Below are 17,704 nucleotides of genomic sequence, written 5' to 3'. Positions count from 1 at the left end.
CGCAGGCAGGAGGAGTATATAGCTCTTGCAGACATTCTGGAGCCCCTTCCCCACCTCCATGGAAGAGTCAGGGCAGGGTCCCAGGAATTTGTATGTTTCCCCATCTCTCTCCCAAAGCTCCAGGGAGGGGAGAGAACAAACAAGTCTCCCTGGGGCACATTGTCCATGCCCAATGCAGATAAATTGGGTACCCCAGGGCTTCCGGGGAGGAGCTGGGACAGAATGTGGCTCTTTCAATACCAAGTTAAAGCATTAGAAACCGTAAAAGCTGGAGGCCCTGAGCTTTCGAGGTAAGCCCCATCTTGCACTGTTCCAGAAGGGCATGCAGAGAGAACTAGGCAGAGTGCAAACTGGCAAGTTCCCCCAAGCACCAGTGATCCACCAGAGCCTTGGGATCCCCTTGGGCAGCTGATGCTCACGCAAAAGAGAAGGTGGATCTGGTGTGGACAGGTTCTCTGGGGACTGGGCTGAGATCACGGGTGAAGCAAGTCAGGACTGAATTCAGGCTTTGTGGCAAAAGGCTCACAAGCAACTGCTTACACAGAATAAAACCTTATTCCTAATATAGTAAAGCCAGAGAAGGAGCCTGGATGTGTTGGGGGAGGTTCCAGCTGGCAGCAGGAACCCTTCTGCACATTAACTATTCCATATCTGCTGCAAAGGGCAGGGCAGGGCAGGGGGCTATGCACTCCCCCAGCCTCCCAAAATCCAAACCCAACCGGAGTGAGTGAAAATAACCTGCCCCTCAGCCAAGTGTCCATCACGCAGACACCACAGCAAAGTGGTGCACTCTCCACATTGCAACAGTGGAGGTGGTAGGTGCAATCAGACACACTGGCCCCCTTGGCAGCAAGGAATTGAAGTTCTGTACAGGTCACAAGCAGCACTGAGTCAGTGACCGCCCCCAGAGCTGAAATAGCAACCACTCAGCCCCAAGCAGCAGAGCAAGATAGAAGCAGCAGAGCAAGTGCTTAGTCCTTCCCTGAAACACCCTGCCCAGGGATATTTAATATGCCTCAAAATCAGCCCGGGCACAAGGGAATGCATAGTAGCTTATTAGGTAGTTTGAAGAACGAAGGAACTGTCGCATCGTGTAATATATGTACTGACACGCCCTGCGCTTCTGGTAATTCTACAGGGGTGGATATTCCCCTGCAGACAGACCTCACTGCTACCCTCGTAAAACTCGTCCCGAGTGAGCCCTGTGTTCCTGAGAGGAGGCAGCACCTTGGCCAGCATTCTAATTTGTCAACTCGACCAAAAAGACCAAACTGGCTTAGCCTAACTGTGTAAAAGATATTGGATGCTTTACAGCCACCGCTCTGGTGAAGCTGCAAATCTAACAGCCCTGTCTCAATAAGACATTAGTTCAAAATGGTAACAGCTTAAAAACCTGGAGTCAAGAGTCTAGTCCTTTTCAGGTGGCCTACAACACCGAAGCTTTGAACTGGTCAACTGTCCATGCACTAGGTTTGCCACCAGGCAGACTCGATGCTGCCCTGCACTGGCCGTGCTGAAAGGACAAGGGCCCATTGTACTGCAGCTAATTATCCAAGCAGCTAAAGCAGACTGAACCACTTAACAGCCTGGGGTGAAAATAACTCTTGTGGCAGGTCCATGGACCAGCTAACCCAGTCTGCTGAGTGAACACAAATCTAACCAAACCAGTAATGTGTAGGAGTTCAGCTTTCATAGTGACACTAGTCTGAATCTTTTGGGACCTGCCTGCTTTTTTTTTTTTTTTTTTAAAAACAATTTAATTGATTGCTTCTTGTTGGTTCTTAAAACAGCCTTCGGAAACCAGCTGCTAGCTTCAGGCCTAGGCCTTGTGGGGGTCTCAAGGAAGCTCCCTCCAGCTGGTTTCAAGCAGGCAGCTGAGCTGGTACTGAAAGGAAGCACGATGCCTCACACTGCGAGCCCGTGCCAGGGAACACACTCTTGGGTTTGTCTTCAAATGTTTCGGGCTGTGAACTCTCAAAACCAAGCTTTTACACACACACACACACACCCCCTCTGGCCACATGCAGCTGTTCAACTGTGGGCTCCGGGGGTGGGGTGTGGAAGGTCTCCCGTAGCTGTCTGCAGATGGAGTAAGTGTCCCACACGCCTGTAGCCGGTACTGGAAAGCTCAGTACACTGGTAACGCAAACTGAGCCCCAGGAGTTAATCCTGAGCAGCCTGCACTGGCATCAAACGCTCCCAACAGCAAGTGGCTCCAGGGAAACAAGCAGAGCCCCAAAGGGCTATCTAGGCCCTGCCCCAGCAGGGCTCCTGGAGTCCCTGTCCCACAGGAGAGCTGACCTTGAAGGTAGGGGCTACCTGAGTTTTGAGTCAGGCCGCACTGCCAGGTGGCCCAAGTCCTGGGGGGAAGAGGTCAGTGATAAGGCGGCTTCCGGAAGCCCTTCTTAAAATTCTGCTGCCAGAGCAAAGGAAGCACGGCAGTTTCCCTGCCTCTGGTGGATGAGCTGCCTCCCCATGGCCCACCCTGGGGGTGCTTAGAAGAGAGACATGCTGTGCCAAGGGCCTGTCCTGCACACAGCTCTGTGAGGCTCACATGCTGATCCCTCTCACCAACGGACATCAGTGCAATAAAACATCCCATCTCCCAGCTACTCCCATCCCTCTGCGGCACATGGGCCTAGCACAGCCCGAGCGAGACAGGCAGTCCAGCAGCAGGAAAGGGTAAGCTAGACTCTCGGAAGGAAGCTGCCAGACCCACAGACTGCGTGCATCACTACATGGGCATCAGCTGCTTCGTGGGGTACAGCTCAGAGCCCACGGCCAGCTGGCCTCGCTGTGCAACGGATCCAGGCAGGCGGCAGCCGTCCTGTCAAATCTGACTGTCAGGGACCTTGCTTAGTGAAAAGCACTAAGCAACTGTATTGAGGATGTTTCCAAAGCAAGTCAGATCTATCCCATTCCTCAAGGGGGATCTAAGCCCACCGGCTAGCGAGAAGGACTTGCCTCTTCCTACCAAGGACCATGGGAAGGTGGCTTTGTGGCCACAGAGGCTGGGGCAGTCCTTCAGAGTTCCCTGCTACGACTCAGCGACAAGGGTAAGAAGCCACAGTGATGGGGCTACGTACTGCATACCATCCCCCAGTACTTACTGACTGCAACAGGAGGAGGCCAGGATTCGTCAGTTCTCAGAAGAGTCCCTTTCCCTCCCTGAGGAACCCTCACTCAACAGCTGGAGACCTCCCCTGGGTCCAGCTGGCACAACCCAAAGTCCCTTTGTAACTTCTCCCCAGGTGAGGCTCAGGGCTCACTCTTCTGCAGCGAACAGCGCTCAGCTCCCAGCCAGCACCTCATCTCCTCAGCCACCCACCTTCCACCGAAGGCACATATGGTCAAGCAATAAAAATGGCTTCACGCAGATTGGTTAGTTCCTATCATACCCTGCTCCCTGCGCAGAGCCCCAGGCCAGTGGCTCTCTTCTTGTGACATGAATGCTGAAGGCTCGCCTCTACATTGAGTCTTCAGGGTGACAACCAAACCCTGGGGCTATCAGGAAGGAAAGCCTCTGAAGCTGTCAGCAGCCGTGAAGTGGCTGGAAAGGGATACCCTGAGAACCACATCTCCTCAGATCCTGATCTGAACTTGCAGACTGGCACCAACATTTTCTAGGCAGGTAGAGCAGTTGTTCCAGGGGACTGCGGAGAGGCCAGAGTTTCTGGCTATGGCTCCCAGTAGGGCAGGAGCCACCTTCCATGCCACCAGGTTCTGGTGGGAGTCAGTCTTTGTCAAGGCACTGGTGCTGCGAGGGACGCCACGAAGTAGGGACTTTTGTGCTTTCTTTGCTGCAGGGACAGTAGGTGTGTAGTTCAGAGCTGCAGGGACCCTTTGTCTCTTACACAAGCAGGCCCATGCGGGTGACTTTGGCTGATAAGAAAGTGTGCAACACAAAAACAATGGGCTTGGGACAGGAGTGCAGGTCCAGGGTCTGAAGAGAGAGCACAAGTGACTCCGTCAGTGTCACACACAGCACAGGGCTCTGCTTGGAGCCATCACTACACAGACTGCAAGCAACCCCCCGACAGGGACAGAAGCCTGGGCCTACCAGGCAACATGTTCAGCTCCCACTCGACCGGAGACCCACGATTACAAACAGTTTCTCACGCAGCAGGGAAGAGCTTGTCCCAGGGGAGAGAACCCTCACTCCCACCCCCTGCAATTCCAGGCGTGCTGGAAGCACTGCCCCCATAGCACCGGGGGCTGCACTGCTCAATGTGGCTTTCGCAAGACACCTGCCCTGGGGGCCCAGGAGTGACATGTCTGCACTGGAGTGGTCAGGGATTAGCTACCTGCTGGTGTTGCAATGACCGGCTCTCCCCCTACATCTGAGCAGACATGGATCCTTAGCCCCATGATACCCAGTCTTGGGAGAAGGGAAGGTCCCAGGGCAGCTCCCTCTAGGCCTGAAAGAGCTCAGCCCCCTGCGGTGAGTGTCCCGGGGTAGGAGGGAATGGACAGGCAAGGCTTTGAACACCTGAAACTCAACCCAGGTCACACTGCACTTTGACAATGGACAAGCCTGAGTCCTCCCCCACAACCCTCGATACCTCCCAGCCGAACCGTGTCACCTTCCCAGCCCTGTTCTCACCAGCTCCCCCTCAGGGCCACCGAAATCCAAGTAGAGGTTCCGGATGCCGTCATCTGCAGACACTTTGAGCTTCTCAAAGGGGTAGAGAAACAGGATGCGGCTGGAGCTGGCCTCTTCCCTGGAGAGAGTGAATCCGTTTTCATAATGGACTGTGAGCTTCACCTCCTGGCCATTCAGAGTGCAGCCTGCATGAAACCAGAGCACAGACCCTCAGGAGCAGCTAGCCAGATCAGCACACTTGTCCCCGAGCCTCTCCCAGCCTCCCGACAGCAAAGACCAAGCCCGAAACCATTCCACTAGATCCTGTGTCCCAACGCTGAGCGCTAGGGGCCTCCTCGCCATCAGCTGGGCATAGGGGTGTGACCAGACTGACCTGACCGACGTGTAGGGAAGGTGGAGCACTTCCACGGCAGTGCATCCGGTGTACCATGGAGGCTACAGGCTGAGGCAGTGTGAAGCTAGGCTGCCCACGGAATCGCAAGCTGCTGCTCACCGAATTCACACAGGGCACTACTGGAGTTCACACGATGGTGCTTTGGTAGGGGAGGTGTGCAGCCGGGGAAGCCAGGGCATTTCCAGAGTCCTGGGTGAGACTGGCAGCCTCCTTTGCTGACTGGGAAAGTCACCTTGCAGCAAAGAGCCCAGAGAGGACTCAAACGGAACCACTACGCAGAGAACGGGAACAGACTGGGGATGGCAGGGCAGTCGAGCAGACATCTCTGGGGCGAGGAGAGGAAGGTGGCTTCAGAAGCACAAAGCCTGGCATTTCAGTCCTGTGACTAGACAGGTGGTGCGTGAAGACTCATGCCCTTTTGGAGCCCAGCAGGGTGTGTCTGACAGCAACAGGACGGCATGGGGCAGTTTAACCTGGCACATCCTGGAGACACCAGCATGACACAGGACTTGCATCCCAGAAGAGCAGAATTGCTCAGTTTGCGCCTTTGCAGCCTGGTGGGGGATGCCAGATGAACTAATCCAGCAAGAATGCACAGGGCGGTGGCTCAGCCTGTCAATCTAGGCCTGCCTTCCGCTCACCAGTCCCTCCAGAAACCTCTCAGCCAATACTTAAATATGCAGAGGAAGCTCGCTGGGGCTTCTCTGTTCACGGTGAACACACAGAGCTAGCAGCAGCCATCAGGAACCAAGGAGAGAGACATCCTCAGCCCATTCTGCACTGTCCTGTCAAGGAGAACCTCTAAAGGACAAGACAGGTTTGGAATGTAAAGAGGCCATGAAAGTTGTTTTTCTGCTCACGCTATCATGGCTATTCCATCTCTCCTGGAGGACTTGAGATGCAGAGTGACACTTGTTTTACGATCTAATGTTCGAGGGGGACCTGAATCCTCACAAACCAGCTTGTCTGCCAGCTATTTTCAGGCCTTTGAGTTAATAAAACTGCAACAGTTTCAATAAAAATTCATTCCCTGCCTCAAACTGTACTTGTATGGACTACCAGTCTTCCAGACATTGTGACCTACCTGGGAAACCAGGGTAAGGTAAGATCTGAATTTCTAAGGGAAAAAAATCAAGTGGATTCACCCCCACCCTCTGCCTACCTTTAACATTAAAAACCAGCACAAAAAGGGATAAGGTCCCCTCCACCCAAAAGCTTTTACTTTTTCCTCGATTGCCTGTCCCATCTAAGGCTTGTGGAACTTGTTCACTCACTAAGACCACTCTTTCAGTGAGAACCTGTTTCTGAAGGACTCCAAAGCCCATGGGATGTGCAAGCATCTAGAGGAGAGGGCAAGCCAGATGTGTGGGGTGGGAGTCTGAAGTGTCTGACATTACTCCTGTATTGCTCGCTTACCAGGCTGTGAAAGGCAGCCAAGCCCGTGCTCCTCCCAAGTTTTCCCTTGGCTGCCACGAGCAGCCCTGGTTCTCACCAGCCAGGTTTCTAAAGCGAAGCCAATCGCTCAGCAGCACGTTCTTGAGCTTTGTTTGAAGGAGCGTGTGCCATGCAAACCCCGCAAGATTACTGAAGGCTCCTTCGCCTAGCCTGAAAGCAGCCCCTGCCACTTGTGCATGGCCGCAGCACGTGCTGCTTCCCCGACCTCACGTTCTGGTTTGCAGACACTGGTTTTGATGCTCAGTGGCATTTGGGGACCTTCTTGTGACAGCAATTTTATTATCACAACTAGCACCATATAGGGCCCTGGGCTGCCTGCCCTCTGCACAGTAGGCTGTGATGTGACAGCTGCCTTTACAGCACGCAGGGGGAGCAGGCAGGCTGCATAAGGGTACAGCCTTTAAACAGCACGCTCAGGACGGAGGGCCGTGGCAGAGTTTGTGCAAGGGGCTGGCTCCCAAGCCAATATTCTCCTTGCAGCAATTAAGGCGCTACTGCAGCAGGATGGAAGCTGGCCTGCCATCTCACGTTAACACTTCCCAGTTACTGTGGCAAACAATATGCTAAGTAATGCCTTCCAGGGGAAGGACTTGGAGAACGGGTGCTACTCTTCTGAACGCTAGAGGGCGCGTCTACATCAGAGGAACACATCTAACCCCCGGGCTCCTCAGCTCAGCTTTCAGCTGTTTCCATCTCTCCCCTGCCCAAAAGCTAGAACACTTCAGCTAGCAAGGCTGAGACTGGCTTTGCCACCTGCACAGAGGCTCAGGAGTTCAGCTGCACGACTCGGCAGGACCAGGTCACTGCACACTCCCACAGGCTGGAATGATTTCCCTGGCCCTTGGCCATACTGCTCAGCTCCTCCGGGTTCTCCCATTTACAGGCAGCTTCGTATGTTCAGACTGCAGAACCACAGCTGGCTTCCCCCGCAGCCAAACCACACATTCTGCCAATCCCGCGGTGGGTGTGGAACCTCCAGATGTTCGTGACACTGGCCTTGCAGTGGGGAGGTGGACTTCTCACTGCTGGATTCCAGGCGCTTCAAAACCTTCCACTCAGGCTTGTGTTCCACACACGCCCTACGGCACCGCAGCAATGAGAGCACACTGAGCGCCGCGAGGGGCTGCGAGGTAACTGGCCTCCTTTTGATTACGCTGCTTCACCAACCAGTTAGGTGTGAACTTGGATCAGACTTTCAGTTTCACTGTGCGATCACCAACACCTCCTGCCAGCTTCCTTCTCAGCGGGCGGCTGGCCGGGAAGTGCTCAGATCCCCCAGGGAAGGAGGCAGCCCCTTCCAAGCCCTCACAGGCCGACTGCTCAGCTCTGGAGAGCTGCTGAGACCATGGCCCAGGGGATAGGCAAGCAATTGATTTCTTGGCAGCTGAGCAACTTGGGGGGGTGGGAAAGGGGACCCCAGTCAGAGAGTTACTGCTCCCCATAATGAGATGCCAGCCAGCATACCTAGGGACACCTCTCTCAACAGCTCAGCAGCAGCATGGCAGCCCTGAACTAGCATCCTGGTCCAGCAGGAGAGGTCCCGATGAGTCTCCACCCTGAAAACGTGCATTTCAATGCCCTGGCGAGAGCCTGTCCTCGTTGCAAAGGTGAGCTCGGATCCCAGAGAAGGTGACCTGCGCCCGGAGCCAGAGTGAACCAGCCTGTGGATCAGACAGGAGAGCAAGAGGGATGTTACTCAGAGAAGAGGGAGACCAGCGTGACCGCCCAGTGGCCAGGGAGACACCATCCCCACACATTGCTGCTTCCCAAATGGGCTGGGGGGGAAGAGACGGAGGGACAGGAGCTGCTTTTGTTCATTCCAAACGCGCGTGGCCGAGCTGTGACCTACGCTGCTCCCACAGCCACTGCCGAGCCAGGTGGGTTCTGGGCAGCGATCGGGGAGGCCACAAGCACAGGGTACCTCTTTCTAGTGCTCGCCTCCAGCGCCCAGTCACGCGCCACACAGGGAAACTCCACGCCAACGAGACCAGCCGCTCCCAGCTCGATCCCCTGGCACCCCCCCATCATGCAGCCCCCTCACTGTTGACAGACCAGGAAGCCTCAGAACCCGCCCACCAGAGCGGTGACAGACAGCGAGGACAGACTAGGGAGACGCTGCTCCTGGGCCGCGGCAGGCAGGTTAGAGACAGCCGAGGACTGAACTCCCCGCGCAGAAGGCAGTAAGGCACTATTGAAACAGCTCTGCCCTTTCGCAGGCAGCAGACTGGCACAGGCACACCTCAGTGCTCAGGGCTGGGGCTCTCGCACTCGGCAGAGGAAGATCGCGCAGCCACGGGCTGCCTGGAACCGGACAAGCCGCAAACGGAGCAGAGCAGCAACAGCAGGAGACAATGGGTACGCAGGGGCTGAGCGGGGACCAGCCTGTTCCAGGAGGCCCCCGGCCAGCTGCTACAGAAACACGAAGGCTGCCAGAACGTCCCCTCCTAAGGACTGACAGCTTGGCAAGGAACACAAACACATCCAGCTGCAGAACCAGCGCATGCCCCTCTGGGCCCCACCGGGAAAGTCTGAGCAGCATATACGGACGCCTTGGCAGCACGGAGCCCGGCCAGGCCGACTGAGCCTTTCCTCTGGCAGGACAACAGCCCCTCCAGCTCCCTGCAAGGCCGGACTCAGGCTGCCCAAGGAGCAAAGCCAGGAATGAAAAGTACCCAAAGGCTGCCCACGCAACACAAGAGGCAAGCAGACATCTCACCCTGGCAAGAGCCTGCAGCCTCTCCCATGGCAGGGGAGCCCGACCAACCACAGCACCTGTGCTCCCTGGGCCAGGACCAACACAGAGGCAGGAAGGACTGTCTGAAGGACAGGGCTGTCAGCACCCGGCACTCCTCTGCCTTTCCCGGGCGGAGAACACAGGCGAATCCTGCCCCAGAGCTCCCCAGGAAGGAGTTAGCAGGCCAGTAACGCTAGCCAGGTCTCCAAGCAGAAGGCTGAAGCTTGGCTTGGACCCCAGCAGGAGCACATGCCTTCAGGAGATGCTGCCAGGCAGCGAAGACTGGCTTCTCCAGTCCTTAGCTCTGCAGCATCCCCCAGGGATACTGAGATGAGCACCCTGGTTTGGAGGTGAGCAATAGCCCTTCATGCTGGCTGCCTTCACTTCTTGGGCAGTGCGTGGGACAGCTAGCCCTCCCCGCCCAGCTGCAAGAACAGAGGCCTAAGGCAAGTGGAAGCTGTGCCACCAAACGATGCTTGGGGAGAATTGTCTCGGCTACCCCAGGCAGTACCCCTCCTGCTGCTGGCCCACCACAAGAACGGCTTGTAGCCCCTTCAGGGCAAGGGCCCGTTCCCCCCGCACCCTTGGAATGGGAATCCACAGCTGGCAGGCGCTCTGCAGGTGGGGCCCGTCCCTGAGCAGTGAGGTGTGACCAGGTGAACGTCCTCCTACACGATGGAAGTCCTGTCCGGACGCTGACGTTCCACCCTGTAGCCAGTATCTCAGTGCTCCCATCCTAGGGCCCCGTCCCACCAGCACTGACCCCTGTGCACTGGCTCTCACCCCTCAGGCCAAGCACCCCGCAAGCAGCCAGGCAAGGAGGTGCTGAGAAGCCTAGCAGGCTAGGTCATCCCAGTAATGCCCACGCTGAGGCTGAGGCAACTGTGGTTTAGAGATAGTGAAGACCGGGCAGCTGCCAGCGGTCTGATTCTGGCGCCACAAGACACTGGGAAATCATGTTTTTAACTCCATGCCTCAGTTTCCCCTGGAAAGCTGCAGCTCCGCAAAGTGCATGGAGACCAGTGGGAGCATGAAGCAGAAAGAGCTTTGACTGTGCAGGACAGGGTTCAGCCAGTCAAATAAATGTCTCCCAGGCAACTTGGCAGCTTCAGTCCTACCTGGTAGCAACAACAGGGTAGCTGTGGCAGGGCGAGGCCCATGCATCCCTTGTCCAGGGCATACAATCATAAAGCAGTAAGTCCTTCTCGGTCATAGCCATGACGATGGGCCGCCACTGCTGCCTTCCGCCATCTAGTCTAGCCTGCAGGACGGCAAGAGAGCAGTTAGCAGGCATTCTGGGAAGCAGCGTGTGTTATCCACAGCAGGCACAGGGTCCTCACGTGGGAACAGCTAAGATCTGTGGTTTGGGGCCAAAGGACATTCCTGGTTAATGCCTCGGTTAAGACAGTCACAGCGTGCCAATGGCAGAAGGGAGCGGAGCGCAAGTAACAGAGCCGCTGTGGCAAGGCGGACCAAGACAGAGAGGAGTGAGCGGAGGTCAGTTCTTCTGCCCTCAGTTCCTGCCTCTCCTGGCACCAAAGCCCAGTGCCTTCCCCTCGCCGTGGGACATGCGGTAGGGCTCTCCTCTGCCCCTACGTGGAACCCACCTGACACTTGTGCTCCTTCACCTCTGGGGAGGGGGTCAGTGCAGAGGGATTAGCAGCACTAGGGCAAATAAGATGGAAAACTAAGAAAAGATTTCCCAGCCCTCTGAGCCAGGTCCTGCCGGAAGCAGGCTGCACACCATTGTGCTGTGCTAGTAACCAGGGCTGTGGACGGGCACGCTAAGGAGCAGGCCCTGCAGAATCTAATCTCTGTTGCTGTGCTGTGTTAACTCATCTGAGGAAAGCCAGCGAGGCGACAACCCTGCTCCTGTCACGCCAGGGAACACACAAGGTCAAGGGCAAACTCCAACTCTGGAAGCCGTAGGTCCTCGTAAGGGCAAGCCTGGGACTCTAGTTCTAACGCCAGGCGGCTGGGCAAGGCCCGTTGTCAGGGCTCATTCGGAGTGTTGTCAGCTGCACAACTTGTTCCCGGATGACACTGCAACTGGGAGAGCCCAGCAGAAAGCTGCGATGGGTGAGCCCTGGCTCCCACGTGCTCAAGCTTCAGTGGAGACAAGTTACCTTTCCTAGTGCAAAGGGGGTTCTCTGAGCAGTCCATTTCCCACAGCCACGTGGCTCAGTGACAGGCTGAGTTTCTAGCTTACATATTACCAAGCAATGAACTCTCCCTGCGCACAGAACTCCAGTCTCTACTCTGGCTATTAGGTCAGGCTCCACCCCCATTAAGGTGGTGATGGCAGTGCCACCCTTTCCTGCCAGCCTCGTTACCCAAGCAGGGCATGCACAATGGTGCGGACACCTGAGCAGCAGGAGCTGGAAAACTCTGCCAACCTACAAGCACCTGGAACTGACACCTGGAGCACGAACTCTCACCTAGAAAGGCGACGCACAAAGAGGCCAGAAGACAAGTGCGGACGGACGTGCCCCTGAATGAAGAGGAAGAGTGTCTGGTGACATTCTGACCAAAGGGGAAGTGAGTTACTGAGGGAACGGGAGGGCAGACACTCAGACAGGAGATCCTGGAACCTGTGTGCACGTACAGCTGCTGGCTGACGGGCACCGTCCAGGGGCAGGCGGGATTGAGACGATGCTCACACTGACGCTGCTGAGAGTCAGAACACACCCCACGCACAACTCATCCGTAACAGGCACAGGAAGCCAGTAAGCAGGTAATGGCCCTGCCCACAACAGGTAGACACGACCACCACACATGCCTGTCAGGAGCCCACGTCTCCAGAGGTTTGTCCCTTGCCAGGCACAGATTAAAGCTAGCTCTCCAAACAGGGAAGGGTCAGGATGTTCTTAGGAAGGAGATGTTACCGGATTGGCACAAACCCCTCCCTGGGACAGGTCTTGCCCACAGCTCCAGCTGCCATGGATTCCACTGCTGAGCTGGGCTCTTCGCTCACAGGAACACGGGGAGAAAGCACTGAAGACACGAGCCACCACCCGAGCGCTGGGATCTGAACAGCTGCAGTGCTGAACTGCTCCCACACCTCCCAACGGGAACTAACCTCTTCACAGCTGAGCGCCAGACTGCATTGCTACCGCACCTGGACGCGCGAGCTCTAGTCAAGCACGGTCACGTCCCGTGGGGGTCAGAGGGCTCTCTCTCAGCATACCTGTTCTGCCAGCCAAGCGATGTGTTTCACCTCCTTGCTACTTCCTGAGGCACCGCTGGTCCCCAGCATGGCATTGAGCTCGGCCAGCACCTGTGGCAGGAGGGCCGTGATGTTGGCATGGATGGCCATGAACCAGGAGTGTGCCGTCGCTGTGTCTTTACACCGCAGGATCAGGGTGTTCCTGCTGTCCGGGGAATGCAGTTCTATCAGCCTGGATAGGGAGAGAGCACGAGGCTGAGAAGTGCAACAGCGCGAAGGCAGGGGGTGAATGGGTAAGGGACTGTGGTAGCCCTGCCGCAGACATTCCCTACATCAGCCGAGTAGCGGTGAAATGCTCACGTAAACCCTCGGCCCCTGTGCAGGGTCAGCTAGGAGCAGCCCAGGCAGCACCACGGGGGCTGAGGCGAGGGCAAAGCTGGATGGAGTTCCAGTGCTAGAGGGCTAGGCCACTGCCTGGAGAGTCATCTGGGCGGGTGCTTAGGAGACCTGCAGCTGGGAGGCAGTGAGAATCCTCTCTCTGCTGGGGCAGGGGGACACCTTTGCCACCAGCTGGCTGACAAGCTGTGCCACTGATTAAAAGATTATAGAGCTTTCTAATCTTAGCTGTCAAGCACCCCTGCAAAGCGAGAGCGCTAAGGGAGTGAGTGCTGGCTGGCCACTCAGAGGGCAGTGGTGGCATAGCAGGGGCACCCAGGTTCCTGCTGTACCTTCCTGTGGCAGCTCAGCACCCTTTAGAGCTGCGGGACTGCCTAGCCCAGATGCCTGCCTGGCTTCTCAGCAGACTGCCCAGGCACAGGCTACCGGAGTGGTGCATCCCAAAGGCCGAGCCGCCACCTGGAGAGAGTGCAGCACACACCTCTCCCTCCCTCTGCCCTTCGCTCGTGGCTATGGAAACCCAAACGGACTCACCCAGCCCCAGTGCTGTGGGCGCATCGGCTCCTCACAGTGCTCTTTCGATGCCTGACGCAGGGCATGATGGGAGCGCTCAGAGCCAACGATTCCCACCCCCCTTCCAATGGGGTGCCCTCAGCAGTTATGTTCTTGGCTCAGGGGATGTGCGCACAGCACAGAGTGCCATCAAAACAGGCGCTCGCCAGGGCCTGGGGCAATCACCTGTCAGCAGCTACAGGGACGACCCGGTAGCCACAAGAGGTCTGAGTCCTGCTGTTAAGTTACGTGGAAGGTGCACAAACGCCACAAAGGCAATCTGCCTACCGTCCTGTTCGCACAGCACAGGAGCAGGCGAGAGACCCCGGGGACACAACGGAAGCGTGCGCTGACAAGTACAGTGGGTGGCTAGCTCTGAGAAGGCACAGTTTGCACTGCTCCCTGCGGGAAGCCACCAGTGTGCAAGGGCAGTGCAGAGGTCCCGCTCAGGACTCCGGAGAGGCCGCAGACACAGTGTGACAAAAGCCTTTTGCAGCAGCAGCTTATTTCCACCAGGGATGACCAGGGTTGTGTAATTGGATTAGCATTCTCCAAGCACAGGCGAAATGCAGTTCATTCTGACCCTGCTGGGAACCCCAGGGCAGCTCTCTTCCCCTCCCACTTGCCTGTGCTGCAGGACCCTAGACAGGGAATTTGTGCTGCTTTTGTGCAGGCCCAGAGAACAGCTCAGACCTCTGCTCATACAGCTCCGTAGCTGTCCTCACAGGCTGAGCACCGCGAGAAGGTCTGGGGGACAGACAGACTGTGCTTGAGGCAGGCTGGAACGTTCTGCTTGCCAGAGTGGCACTCTCTTAGGAGCACAGACTGGATTAATAAGCAGTACACAGTGGGTTGTGAGTGGGAGCCGGGAGCACATGGTCTCAAACACGGCTACAGTGACAGCCCAGGGACAATCCTGGTCCAAGCCCTTTACGGACGCTGCCACTTTAGTGCTTTCTCGCTACCAGGCTGAGAACTTTGGGAAAGCGCCTGTGCTAGAAATTCAGTCTCACGTGGCCGATCCAGACACTTGGGGGATGCCAACGCTGCAATATAAGACCTGTGATGACTTGAGCTTGAGGGGCTAAAAACTGCAGCGTGGCTGGTTGGGCTCAGGCTGGAGGCCAGGCTTGAGAGCCTCCCACCTCAGAGGGTCTCAGCGCCACAGCCAAAGTCCAATGAGCCACAGTCACTGCACCCAGGGCTAGGTCTCTGTGCCATGGGCTTTGTACTGGAAGCATCGCCATACCTTTGGCTAGGCTCCTCATCCCCCCCAGACGCTACAGGGTAGGCATGAGACAGCAGCGAGCTCCCTAGCTTTCCACAGCCATGCAGACTGGGTCGCTTGCTGCCTTCTCCAAGGACAACATTGCTATTAAGCTCTTGGCCACTTATTTACACTGACACTGAGTTCTCTCCCAGCAACATCATCCCACTCTGGGCACTGGTGCCAGTGCCAAGGGGCCTGAACCCCCCAAAGCCTCCCAGCATTAGCACGTGGTGCTGAAAACACCAGCACAGGGTCTGCACAAGCAGCTATGTTGGCACAAACACCAGCAGCACCAGGAAGGGCGGCTCATAGTACCCCAGAGATGTTAGCCTGGGGAGCGCACACTGCTCTCACAGTTAGGACGGGGAGGGATAGCTCAGTGGTTTGAGCATTGGCCTGCTAAACCCAGGCTCACGAGCTCAATCCTTGAGGATGCCATTTAGGGATTGGAGCAAAGAGATGATGCTTGGCCCAGCTGAGAGGGCAGGTGACTGGACTAGATGACCTCCCAAGGTCCCTTCCAGCTCTAGGAGATGTGTAATATATTGTGCTGAATTCAGGACCCATAGGAAGTTGGCCTGGCTGAGTGACAGCTCCCAACCCTCCCAGCTGCTTTAGGGCCCACACCCCTAAAGGTCAGCACTGCTGTGCACTGAAGTACCTGGACTCCAGCTGGAATTGTGCATCTCACTAACTTTCCTCTTTAGCGTGGGCCTGGCCATAGAGCTGGGGGCAGCCTTCTGGTCTAACCCCGTGCTTTAAGGCACAGATAACACATCTGTCCCTCTCAGGGCCATTACATCATAGTAGACTAAGCTTATGACAACTACGAAGCAATACCTACCTTCAGGGGTACCCTTAGCACCCCTGGTCCTTGCCTGGTTGCAGTATCTGCTGCCTCACTTGGAAAAAGCCTGACTAAAAGCCACAGGAAGAATTTTCAGGGGAGCCAGGTGGCAACCACAGCAGGCTAAAAACAGCTCATATCCTGGCATACTTCCAGCTCACCCGCAGGCACAACCTCCTCCGAGCAGGGCTGGCAATGCCCGGCCAGCCCCACTGAGCATGGCAAAGCCTTGCCCACCTCAGGGACATCTTCTATGAGGTCCTGACAGTTGCTAACAGCACATCTGGAATTAGCTTCTGCGGGTGCTGATGGGCTGGCAGCTGCTATGTCCTCAAGCCGCTCTACTCAACAGCTCTCAGTGCCTGCGCTAGGACCCTGTGCCAATAGTGCCCCAGAGCCAGGTCTCCAGGCCAGAGCAGAGAGGCAGGAAGTGGAGGTTTGAGCCCAGGGAAAGTAGGGTGGCGGGCTTTGGGAGCTGGGCTCATTTCCCAAAAGCTCAAACAGAATTGGCTCAGACAGACTGGTCCTGCCATAAGCACCAGACCTGCTTGGCCCAAGAATCAGATCATCAGCTCTACGGCAGCACAACCCCCAAAGACAGAGCATTCCCTATCAGAGAGCCTGTCAGCCTCTCCTTGGTCCCTAGCACCAGGAAGGACTGCACGTAGGTAATGACAGATGCAGCAAGAACCATGTGCATCGTTTCCTCCCTCTAATTAAAATCCACTTCTCAGAGCACAGCAATGCAATCCCACTCAGCTGAGCAGGGCTCCGCCACCTCCTGGGTGAATGGGGAATCCGTTCACGTGCTCAGCAATACACTGAGGAGCAAGTTTGCTGCAGCACAGCCCAGTTTGGGACACTGCTGCTTACCCAGTACTGCCAAGAAAGGATGCTCGTTTGCTCTGCCTCCATGCCAGAATCTGCCCACCCAGGCCGTGCCAACCTGCCTCCAGGCTTCATCTGTTCCAGTATGACAATCTTTCTTTTCAACAATGCCTAGGTGGTGGAGGAAAATCTGCCAGATGCACCCAAAAGAATCAGCAGGGATGAACTACAGAGCCAGATCACCCGAGTGACTCTGAACCTTTGTGGAAACTGTGCATCTGTCCAGCACTTAACTCTTTTCAGCAGGAAGGCACAGGTGCGCTGGCTGCAGTAGACTGTGGGCTAGGTGTGACTTTCCAACTCAGCCCCCAGCTGGGGCTAAGATACAGCCACTTGGTAGGCACAAAGAGGTGGTAAGGGGCAGAGGATCCAAATAAGCACAACCAATATTCCCCCCGACACTCACAATAGGTCCCAATCACCAACTGACCACCCCTCCCCATCACTGGCAGGAAGACAGGCAATACCACCCCCACAGGTGTGTGACGGGCCAGAGGGGCTCTGCCAGTCACTATCACAGCAGGGGAAGGCCTGGCTCAGATTCAGTCCAAATCCAGCTGAACACTGTGTTAGAAGGCTGAACTGCCAGAAGGGCGATTTGCATGTGGAGGTTTGCGCCCTTCCCTGAGCTGCAGCCTTCAACCCTAGGGACAGAGCAAAATGCAAACACTGCCTGCCCTGTGCAGCAGCCTGCCTGCGGCTGGGGTGGGGGGAGGGGTGCTGAATGGAGAGACCTGGCTGGCAGCCAAACCACTGAGAATTTCCTGCAAGTTTGCAGTTATTTGATGAGTGAATCAGGAGACTGGCCCAGAGCACAGCTGTCCCCACCCTAAGCCGCCTCTAGTCCATCTTTTGCTGCTTCGCCATGGCCGAAGCATCCTCTCCAGAGCAGGCTGAAAGCCAATCCTGGAAACGCCGACCGGCAGAGGAACTGCCATTTCCGCTGGAGCTTGCATGTGGAGCAAAGCCAGGTATCTTCTCTACAGAGAGCTCAACAGCAGAGTGTCCAGACATCCTCTGAACACCCTGCCAGCCAATCCACAGCTCCAGAAAAGCACCTGGAGAGGACACACCATTTGTCAACCCTGAAACTAAACACAGACATCCCAGTTATCCTGGCTGCAAGCACAGACACAGCTGAAACGTTGGCCCTGAAGATGGATGACAACCCCTTCTCCAGATCTAGCTCTGCTGCGACCAAACGAGAAGCAGAGGCTCTGCAGCATCTATTGAGCACAAGTGTCAGGGGGTCGCCGGGTTAGTCTGTACCTTCGAGAGCAACAAGAAGTCCTGTGGCACCTTACAGACTGACGTATTTTCGAGCATCAGCTTTCGTGGGCAAAGAGCCGCTTCACCCCACTCCTGCACCTGACCAAGTGGGGCACTGCCCACAAAAGCT

At 56.3% G+C, this 17,704-nt stretch overlaps 1 protein-coding gene across 1 annotated transcript in view; it reads right to left on the bottom strand.

Annotated features, from left to right (window-relative positions):
* SNTB2 (syntrophin beta 2) overlaps positions 1–17,704 on the bottom strand; it is a 54,469-nt gene continuing 36,765 nt past the window's right edge. Inside the window, exons 3-7 of the mRNA XM_075008742.1 lie at positions 12,374–12,584; positions 10,305–10,447; positions 7,917–8,113; positions 4,604–4,788; positions 1–3,943 (exon numbers count right to left, since the gene is read on the bottom strand). Of these exons, the coding sequence (XP_074864843.1) occupies positions 3,851–3,943; positions 4,604–4,788; positions 7,917–8,113; positions 10,305–10,447; positions 12,374–12,584 (829 nt within the window). The 3' untranslated portion in view covers positions 1–3,850. The remainder of the gene's footprint in view (positions 3,944–4,603; positions 4,789–7,916; positions 8,114–10,304; positions 10,448–12,373; positions 12,585–17,704) is intronic.

The sequence above is a fragment of the Carettochelys insculpta genome, chromosome 14, assembly GCF_033958435.1.
Source record: "Carettochelys insculpta isolate YL-2023 chromosome 14, ASM3395843v1, whole genome shotgun sequence".
Classification (NCBI taxonomy): Eukaryota; Metazoa; Chordata; order Testudines; family Carettochelyidae; genus Carettochelys; species Carettochelys insculpta.
The sequence above is the reverse complement of the archived record's forward strand: the minus strand, read 5'-3'. Positions and strand labels throughout refer to the sequence as shown.